Consider the following 10,422-nt stretch of genomic DNA (forward strand, 5'->3'; position numbering starts at 1 on the left):
TAAAAGTGTTGAAAAGCAAAGATGTCACCTTGAAGACTAAGATGCACCTGACCCAAGCCATGGTGTTTTTAATCACCTATATTCATGTGAAAGCTCGATGATGATTAGGGAAGACCAAAGAAGAATCGAAGCCTTTCAATTGTGGTGTTGGCGAAGAATATTGAATATACCGTGAACTGCCAAAAGAACAAACAAATCTGTCTTGGAAGAAGTACAACCAGAATGCTCCTTCGAGGCAAGGATGGAAAGATTACGTCTCACATATTTTGGACATGTTATCAGGAGGGATCGGTCCCCGGAGAAGGACATCATGCTTGGTAAAGTAGAGGGTCAGTGAAAAAGAGGAAGACCCTCAAAGACATGGATTAACACAGGGGTTGCAACAATGGGCTCAGGCATAACGATTGTGAGGGTGGTGCAGAACTGGGCAGTGTTTTGTTCTGTTGTACATAGGGTCACTGTGAGTCGGAAATGACTCGACGGAACCTAACAAAAACAACAAAACCATAAAATTCTTAAAATAAAACAAGGGTAAAGCTTTGAGACCTAGTTTTTTACAATAAATTCTTAGATATGATGGCAAAAGCATGAGAAACAAAAGGCAAAATAGATAAACTGGGATTCATCAAAGTTAAAATAAAGCTTTTGTGCATCAAAGGACTGTATCAAGAAAGTGAAGAGACAACCTATACAATGGAAAAAAATATTTCATAACCATATATCCGATAAGGGTTAAATGTTCAGAATACAGACAGAACACCTACAATTCAACAACAAAAATACAAACAACCCAATTAACAAATGCTTAAAGGAGTTGAATAGACACTTCTCCAAAAAAGTTAAACAAACTGACAATAAACACATGAAAATATTCCCAATATCAATAACTATTAAATCAATTGTCACTGAGTCTATTCCAACTCATGGATACTCCATGTGTGTCAGAATAGAACCATGTTTCATAGGGTTTTCAATGGCTGAATTTTGGAAGTGTATTACCAGGCCTTTCTTCTTCGGAGGTGCCTCTACATAGACTAGAACATTCAACCTTTCAGTTAGCAGCCAAGTGAACAGAACCATTTGTACCACCCAGGGGCTTCTACTAGTCGTTAGGGAAATGCAAATCAAAACCACCATGAGTCAGCACTTCACAAACAATACAATGACTATTATTAAAAAACATAAAATAACAAATGTTTGCCAAAACGTGGAGAAATTAGAAACATATTCCACTCCTGGTGGGAATGTAAAATGGTGCAGCCACTGTGGAAAACAGTTTGGCAGTTCCTCATAAAGTTAAGCATAGAATTATCATATGACCCAGCAATTCTCTTCCTAGGCATATACTCAAAAGAATTGAAAATAGGTATGTAAACAGATACATGTACACCAATGTTCATTGCAGCATTATTCACAGTAGCCAAAATGTGGAAACAACCCAAGAACCCATCAACAGATAACTGTATAAACAATACATGGTATATACATAGCATGAAGAGAAATTAAGTTCTGATACATGCTACTACATAGATGGACCTTGAAAGCATTATTCTGAGTGTAATATGTCAGATCTACTGGCTGTGGATCTGGGCAGGACTAGAAGGTCTTTCATTCCAATGAATAGTTGAATCTCCTCCCCCACACTCTTCCAAAATGTTGAAAACAGCACTGCCTATCCTTACATCTTATTATTTTGTAACAAAAAGATGTCTAACTGCCAAATAGTCCATGATGTCATTGGCTTCCCCCCAGATCAAGCTACTTTTCTAAAACGCAAGTTTATGAGGCACATGACAGACACTGCTCAGTAACAATTGCTAAACAAATCAATGTGAGTTCAGTTCTCTGTTTCATACCTTGGGCTTGTGAGATCTTAGGTATGCTGGTTGGAGGTCCAAGGTGGATGGTGCTGCCTATGTGGAAAGAAAAGAGCCAGAAGGATTTACTTTTCACGCAGGGCCTCTGGGCCTCTGCACCGTGAGTGTGCTCTGTCCACTGGAGGCTGTCGAAAGTGGCCCCCTTCTCCCTTCCCCTGCTTACTGTGGAAACCACTGCCAGGACAGGACTCTCCTCCTTTCCTGAGCCTGTCTGCCAAGAACAGCCTATTCCACAGCTGTTTAATCTGTTCCACATTATAGAGTTTGGAATAACCAACCAGCAAACTCTACTGCAGAGTATTTTCATATACTTTCCATACACTTTCTGCATCCATGAAGCTTCTATTTACAGAATCTTGATTGAAGAATATCCCTTTCTGAGTTTCTTTGAGGAGAAATTTCTTTAAGTTTCTGGCTTCTGCTTTTAAGCTGCTGCTCCTGAGAAGATTAATTGCCCAGATCAAAAAGGGCAGTCTCAGAAACACCGAGCAAGCCTAGTTGATCCCCAGAACTCTTGGGACATCACTGGAGCTCCAGCCCCAAATCTTGACACTTGGGTTGAAGCATTTGTGCATGCCCCATGAGCACTAGTTTCCTATTCTTTCCCATAATGTCAGCTATCATTTTCCTTATAGTTCTGAATGCCTACATGTTTAGTTTATGGGTTAGCACTTTATTAAGTAGCTACCAAATCCCTCCCATGGCATATGTGCCATGTGTTTTCTCCACTTAAACACTATCCTAAGCTTTACTTTGTTTCCCCACCCTACCGAATTTTCTTCTTAATGGGAAATTGAGCCTTTTCATCAGACTTTTCTTGGGAAGAAAACTATCTCACATTAGTAGGAAATAGTTGGGCTCCAAGGGTGTGTAGCACCAGGGATCTACCCTCTACTTGATTTCAAAACTGAGCATCGGTTTCAAGGCTTTAAATCCTCCTAACATAATCCCTCAGTGTAGTTCTAATCCACAGCATCTGTAAGAAGTGAGGTGTAAAATGAGCTGTGGCAGAGGTGCTGGTGTATTCTCCAGCATGGTGTCATCGACTTCACCAAAATGAGGTCCAGGCAGGAACTCAATTATCCAGTCGTGTTCTGGGCAGCTACTCAAGCCCAAGGAGCTTTCTAGTCAGAGATCTGATATCCCACTTGCGTAGCAACCAACTTTTATTATAGTTGTGCCCAAGCTTGCAATTTAATTTTATGAATTTATTAAATCTAGGAGGGTAAACTGTGAGGATGTAGTTTTAAAAATTTTACATCAGCAGAAATTATGGCCCTTGGCCAAAACTGAGATGAGATTTAAATAATAGTCTCAAACATTTTCATTATTAAAAAAGACATTAAATAAACTAAATATTTAATTACAAATAGAAAAATATAAAAATCCAAATTAGAGAAAGAAGAAAATTAATGGAGGTAAAAGTATTACATTTAAGAAGAATGAGGGCAATAAATCTATACAAGTGCCATTCTAAAAAAAAAAAAAAGGAAAAAAAACCCTAATTAGCATACTTCTGTAAGATATACTCAAGAAAATGTTAGAAATTTATAAATTAAAGAAGACGCTAAATGCAAAAAATCAAACTAAAACATGTAGGAATTAGACTTGTGATGTAGGTGGCTAAGAAGTCCTGTTGGAGGAACCAGTGGAAGAGCGGTTCTGCTAAAGTTGACACATGAAGGCAAACTCAACGATAAGAGTGAGACAACACAAAATACAGTAATGTGCCTCATAGCATCCATTCGGGCAATGTCCAACAGCATATATGTCCCTAGTCCCATAAAGTTATAATAGAGTTCAGAAATCCCAATAGGAGAACAGGACCTAGCAGATTTAGGCATGTCACACTCGACAATCACCACGATCCTCAAAAACACAGAAAAACAAGCTGTTAAAGGATCTGCTCCACTGAAAAGTACAAGGCTAATTAAAATCCGAGAGGGACCTATATCAGATATGGAGAAATTGCTAATGACGTGGATTGAGGACCAAACACAAAAGCAATCCCTCTTACCACGTTGACGATCACTGCTAAGGCAGGATGCTTGTTCAAGATGCTTAAAGAAAAAGCAGGACCAGACTACGAAGATATATGGAGTTTAGTGCTAGCTCTGGTGGTTCAGGCACTTCAAACAATGTTTTCCGCTGCTTAATGTGAAAGTGAGTGGTGAGTCTGTGAGTGGTGATTCGAAGGCAGCAGAAGAATTTGTTGAAACTTTAGCTAAACTAATTGTAAAAAACAAACAAACAAAAAAAAACCTGTTGCTCTTGAGTTTATCCCAACTCATAGTGACCCTACGGAACAGAGTAGAACCGCCTCCAAAGGGTTTCCAATGAGCAGATGGTGGATTCGAACTGCCGACCTTTTGGTTAGCAGCTGAACTCTTAACCACTGTGCCACCAGGGACCCAAGCTAATTGTAGAGGGAGGTTATTTTCCCCAGGAAATTTTTTAATATGGATAAAACCTCCTTATACTGGAAGCGATGCCAGAAAGGACCTTTATCCATTATATGGTGTTCGCACATCCAATTACATAAGGTCCTATTTCACAGAACACATTGAGAATGTTAAGAAATGTATGACTGTAAATAAATAAATCTACTTGAGAAATAATAAAGTGAGAAATGAGAAAGGAGATATAACCAAATTAAGAGAGGACTCTAGATATGTCAAGAAAATATTTTAAACAAGCTTTGGGTTTCAAATGACAATAGCCAGACCCAAGACAGCATATTTAAGAGAAGCTGTTGATTTGAGGACACTCAGCAAGGGCTGAAGGACAAAACTCAGCTCAGACCAAAGATGCTTATCAGTCTCAGGAACCCTGGTTCCAGAGGTTTCAACACACGCCCCTTTTTTCGCGGATGCTTTTTTTTTTTTTGATTGTTGTAATTAAATGAAGTTTACATTTCAAGTTAGTCTCCCACACAAATTATTTTTTTTTACATACATTGTTATGAGACCCCAACCGCTCACCCCATTCTGCGACAGCACACTCTTCCTGTCGGTCCCTGATTCCCCATGAACATTCAACCAGCTCCTAACTCTCTTTGCCTTCCAACTCACCTCTGGACAGAAGCTGCCCCTTTGGTCTCTTGTATCTACTTGACTAAGAGGAACACTCTTCACTAGTATCACTTTATGTCCCACGGCCCAGTCCAATCCCTGTCTGAAGAGTTGGCCTCGGAAATTGTTTTAGTTCTGGGCTGATAGAGTCCAGGGGCCATGCTTTCTGGGGCGCCTCCAGTCTCAGTCAGACCATTAAGTCTGGTCTTACTAGAATTTGAGTTCTGCACCCCATCCTTCTACTGTTCCATCAGGGACCCTCTGTTGTGTTCCCTGTCAGGTTGTTCACTGGTGGTAGCCGGGCACCATCTAGTTCTTCTGGTCTCAGGCTGATGGAGTCTCTGGTTTATGTGGCCCATTCTGTCTCTTGGGCTAATACTTTCCTTGTGTCTTTGGTGTTCTTCGTTCTCCTTTACTCCAAGTGGTTGGGACAAATTGATGCATCTTAGATGGCCGCTTGCAAGCTTTTAAGGCCCCAGATGCCACTTACCAAAGTAGGATGTAGAACATTTTCTTAATAAGCTTTGTTATGCCAATTGACATAGTTGTCCCCTGAAAGCATGGTCCCGAGAACCCCCATGCCTGCTACTCTGTGTCTCAAAGTATTTGATTGTACTGAGGAAGCTTCTTAGCTTTGGTTTTAGTCCAGTTGTGCTGGCTTCCCCTGTAGTGTGTGCTGTCCTTCCCTTCACCTAAGATAATTCTTATCTACTACCTACTTAGTGAATAACCCTCACCCTCCCTCCCCACCCCAGTAACCATCAAAGAATGTTTTCTTCTGTGTTTAAACTTTTTCTTGAGTTCTTATAATAGTGGTCTTATACAGTATTTGTCCTTCTGTGACTAAGTTCACTCAGCATAATAAGTTCCAGCTTCCACCATGTTATATGATGTTTCACACCTTCATCATTGTTCTTTATCATTGCATAATATTCCATTGTGTGGATATACCATAATTTGTTTAGCCACTCGTCCGTTGATGGGCACCTAGGTTGCTTCCATCTTTTTGCTATTGTGAACAGTGCTGCAGTGAACATGGGTGTGCGTATATCTATTCTTGTGACAGCTCTGGTTTCTCTAGAATATATTCCAAGGAGTGGGATAGCTGGATCGTATGATACTTCTATTTCTAGCTTTTCAAGGAAGTGCCAAATTGATTTCCAGAATGGTTGTACCATTTTACATTCCCACCAACAGTGTGTAAGTGTTCCAGTCTCTCCATAGCCTCTCCAGCATTTATTATTTTGTGTTTTTTGCATTAATGCTAGCCTTGTTGGGATGAGATGATATCTCATTGTAGTTTTGATCGGCATTTCTCTAATGGCTAATGATCACGAGCATTTCTTCATGTGTCTGTTAGCCGCCTGAATATCTACTTTGGTGAAGTGCCTGTTCATATCCTTTGCCCATTTTTTAATTGGGTTATTTGTCTTTTTGCTGTTGAGGGTTTTCAGTATCTTGTAGATTTTAGAGATTAAACATTGATCAGATTTGTCATAGCCAAAAATTTTTTCCCAGTCTGTAGGTTGTCTTTTTCACTCTTTTGGTGAAGTCTTTTGATGAGCATAAGTGTTTGATTTTTAGGATCTCCCATGTATCTAGTCTCTCTTCTGGTGCTTACGCATTATTAGTTATGGTTCATATTGTGTTTATGCCATGTATTAGGGCTCCTAGCTTTGTCCCTATTTTTTCTTCCTTGATCTTTATAGTTTTCGATTTTATATTTAAGTCTTTGATCCATTTTGAGTTAGTTTTTGTACATGGTGTGAGGTATGGGTCTTATTTCAGTTTTTTGCTTATAGATAATGGATGCTCTCTTGAAGTGCCAGCTTCATCTTTGCCCACTGCAGATGAGTTTTCAGCACTTGGGAAACATAACCGTCAGTATGTTCATGTTCTACCTTTGAACATATGAGAGATAGTGACACATATCATCTATGGAACCCATGTTTAAAAAAATACGGGGAAGGCTTTCGGTGAAGCTCCCAACGTGGGACCATTCAGTTGCTGCCAGAGGGTGGGAGTAGGATAATGTGAGAAGGTGGAAGTTTCCACACAAACACAGAGTGGAGGTAGAAGTAGTCTGGGGAAGGAGAGTTTTGGACAAACAAGGAAAAAAAACATTAGCATACGAGTTTATGCTAATATGACAATGTTTGTATTATAGAAACTTGGAATAATTAAAATGAAATAAACATAACTCAAAGGAAATGGAAAATCAAAATCAATTACCATTAAAACACTAACAGTGTTAGTAGTTTATTACCTCCAAAGAAGTTCAGTTTTCACATGGATTGATAGAGAATGACTTTAATTACATTCTGTGTTTCTCCTTATTTTATAACCCCTCTGGTTTGGTAGGGATAACATCAATTTTTATTGGTGATTTTCCGGATTCCAATCTCGGACACCCTCTTCACAGTTTACAGTTTCTTGGGCAATCCCTAATGCTCCCTCCGTTTAAATTCTGACATTTATGATACCCAAGTTTACACAACAGCATAGACTTTTCTCTAGGACCTTTACATCTAACTTAATTCTGCTGGAATTCTGGTTGAACGTTTATTCCAATTGAACATTTCCTAAGAAACTTGACCTCAAGTCTCTCAGAAGCTTATCTTCTCCCTTACACCTGCCCCTTCTCCAGCAGCCATCCACTTCGGCCCCTACCCCCACCTCTTTAGACCAAACACGAAACCTGAAGTCATTCTTGTCATTATACTAGTAGAGGTCTCTAGCCTCTTACATGGCATCAACGCAAGTCCGCCCACCCCGTGGGGCTCCGGCCCCGGCCCCGCCCCTTTGGCTCCTGGCCCTGCCAGTGGCCCCGCCCCGCAGTCCGCCGATGCGCAGGCGCATTCTCCCGCTCCTCCCCGACCCTCCGCTGCGGAAGGCGCGGCGCAACTGCGCGCACTTTCTCTCCAGGAGTCAGCGGAGCTAACGCGGACCCAAAGGCTCCGGGACGTAGAGGCCCTGCCCTTGTCAGACACAGCAGACATGTCGGAACAAAGTAAGGATCTGGGCGACTCCAGCTTTGCAGCCGAGGCTTCCCACGCCGAGGTGTGCAGCAGCCCTGGGGTCCCTAAGGAGGGCCCGCCGCCCGTCTCTCAGGCCGCGACCCTCGCAGAACCGCAGAACCTTCTTTTCAGCCCATTGGACGCCCCGCAGCCCTCGCCTCCTCCCCAGGCCCTAAGCGACAAGGGGGACGCGAAGGCCCTGCAGCAGGCGGCAGAAGAAGGCCGCGCCGGCCAAGTCCAGAGCGCGGCCCAGGCCCAGCCAGGCCTGGCGCCGCCAGCCCCTGCTCAGCTGGTGCAGAAGGCTCATGAGCTCATGTGGTACGTGCTGGTCAAGGACCAGAAGAAGATGATCATCTGGTTCCCAGACATAGTGAAGGATGTCATCGGTAGCTACAAGAAATGGTGCAGAAGCATTCTCAAGCGCACCAGCCTCATCCTCGCCCGGGTGTTCGGGCTACACCTGAGGCTAACCAGCCTGCACACGATGGAGTTCTCGCTTGTGAAAGCGTTGGAGCCGGAGGAGCTGGACAGGGTGGCGTTGAGCAACCACATGCCCATGACAGGTCTCCTGCTGATGATCCTCAGCCTCATCTACGTGAAGGGCCGCGGTGCTAGAGAGAGTGCGGTCTGGAACGTGCTGCGCATCCTGGGGCTGCGGCCCTGGAAGAAGCACTCCACCTTTGGGGATGTGAGAAAGCTCATCACGGAGGAGTTTGTTCAGCAGAATTACCTGAAGTACCAGCGCGTACCACACGTTGAGCCACCCGAGTATGAGTTCTTCTGGGGCTCCAGAGCTAGCCGTGAAATTACCAAGATGCAAATCATGGAGTTTCTGGCTAGGGTCTTTAAGAAGGACCCCCAGGCCTGGCCTTCCCGGTACAGAGAAGCTCTCCAAGAGGCCAGAGCCCTGCGGGAGGCAGAGACCATTGCCCACTGCCCCCGCAGCAGCGTTTCCGAGGACTAGCAAGGTCTGGAGGCAGATTTATTGGTCTGGCCCTCACCAGTGTTGTGGAGGGGTGGGTGGGGCATTAGAGTATTCAGGATTTACAGTGCAGTATTTCACGTGTAACCTTTGGTTTTCAGTACAGTGCTTTTATACCTTTTAATGCAATGTTGTATTCATTTGGGTACTATTTGGTAGTGTTTAGATTTATGCATGTTTGTTTATAAGTAAGCTCGGTGCTTTCGCTCTTGTGCTACCTTTCTTGGATTTTTGTACCAGAGATGTGCTAAACTTATGAAATACATTGAGAAATTTTCCATCTTATTCTTTTATATGAAACAGATGATGTGTATTGGGATAGACTGCTCGTGGAGAGTTTGGAAGAACTTGCCAGTAAAGCTGGGCAAACCAAGAGAAATGTCAAGGCCTCTCTCTGTCCTTGCTGGGCACAGGAAATACATCTGTGTGGAGTTCAATGATTTGAACTGAAATGGTCTCACTGTGGGCACTTGGCACACTTTACTGAACACAAATACAGTCCCACCACCAGTAAACATTAAAGATCCTTCTGATACAATCATTTTTGGAAAAGTGTACTTTATATATCTTTTTAACAAAGTAGTATTGTTGGTAATGAGACAAAGAATTGTCAATTTTGCAGAATTACAGATACAACTTTTTCAGCTAATAGGGTAGAAAATCACTACATCAATTGTCATGAGTGTGTGAAATTTATAGTTTATGTAACATGTTCATTTCAGAAACTGACAAAAGTATAAAAACAAGGAAAGCAAAATGGCTCATAATCATATCACAGAGAAAATAACTGTTAATAGAGGAATCTCCTTAGTATCATTTTCTACATTTATTAAGATTAATAGCTTTAAAAAACTAATAGCTATCTTTTTGGGGCATTTAAAGAGTGAAGCATTATACTAAATGCTTTACAAGGATTTTCTCCTTTTACTTAATCCTCACAATGGCCCTATGAGGCAGGCGCTTATTGCATCTGCACCATGGAGGAAATACAGGAAAAGAAATAGCTAATGAACTTTCCCTTGATCATAAGGTTATTAAGAGGAGGGGTTAGAATCTGAACTCAGAATGAATCTAGAGCTCACACTCTTTCCCCACCTGCTCCCACCTGTTGACAACCTGCCCCCAACCTGCTGGTGTTTAGTCTTTTTTTCCCTTGGTTTTGTTTTTTAAAATTCCATATTAGAGTCTTAAAACAAACATATATAATGAGTTAGAAATTTTATTTAACTAGTTAATCAGAATAATCCTTTCAAGAAAACAATATTATTCTGATTTTACAAATTAAGAAACTGAAAGAGATTTATTGACCTAACCAAGTCATTCCTGCTTAGTTAGCAATGAAGCCTAGATTTTAAACACAGTCTTCTCTGAGGGTCTGAGATAATAGAGGCTTCTCTGACCAGCAGGGCCCAGGGACACTCAGGACACATGGGGGACAGGGTAGCTGGGACAGGAAGATTGCTTTTTGGGACATC

At 42.0% G+C, this 10,422-nt stretch overlaps 1 protein-coding gene across 1 annotated transcript; it reads left to right on the top strand.

The window, feature by feature from the left end:
- Positions 1 to 7,871: 7,871 nt before the first annotated feature.
- On the top strand, positions 7,872 to 9,485 carry NDN (necdin, MAGE family member). The gene has a single exon (XM_004372629.1). It carries the CDS (start codon positions 7,946 to 7,948, stop codon positions 8,927 to 8,929), a length of 984 nt encoding a protein of 327 aa, XP_004372686.1. The 5' UTR covers positions 7,872 to 7,945; the 3' UTR covers positions 8,930 to 9,485.
- Positions 9,486 to 10,422: the final 937 nt, after the last annotated feature.

The sequence above is a fragment of the Trichechus manatus genome, unplaced genomic scaffold, assembly GCF_000243295.1.
Source record: "Trichechus manatus latirostris isolate Lorelei unplaced genomic scaffold, TriManLat1.0 scaffold00019, whole genome shotgun sequence".
Classification (NCBI taxonomy): domain Eukaryota; kingdom Metazoa; phylum Chordata; class Mammalia; order Sirenia; family Trichechidae; genus Trichechus; species Trichechus manatus.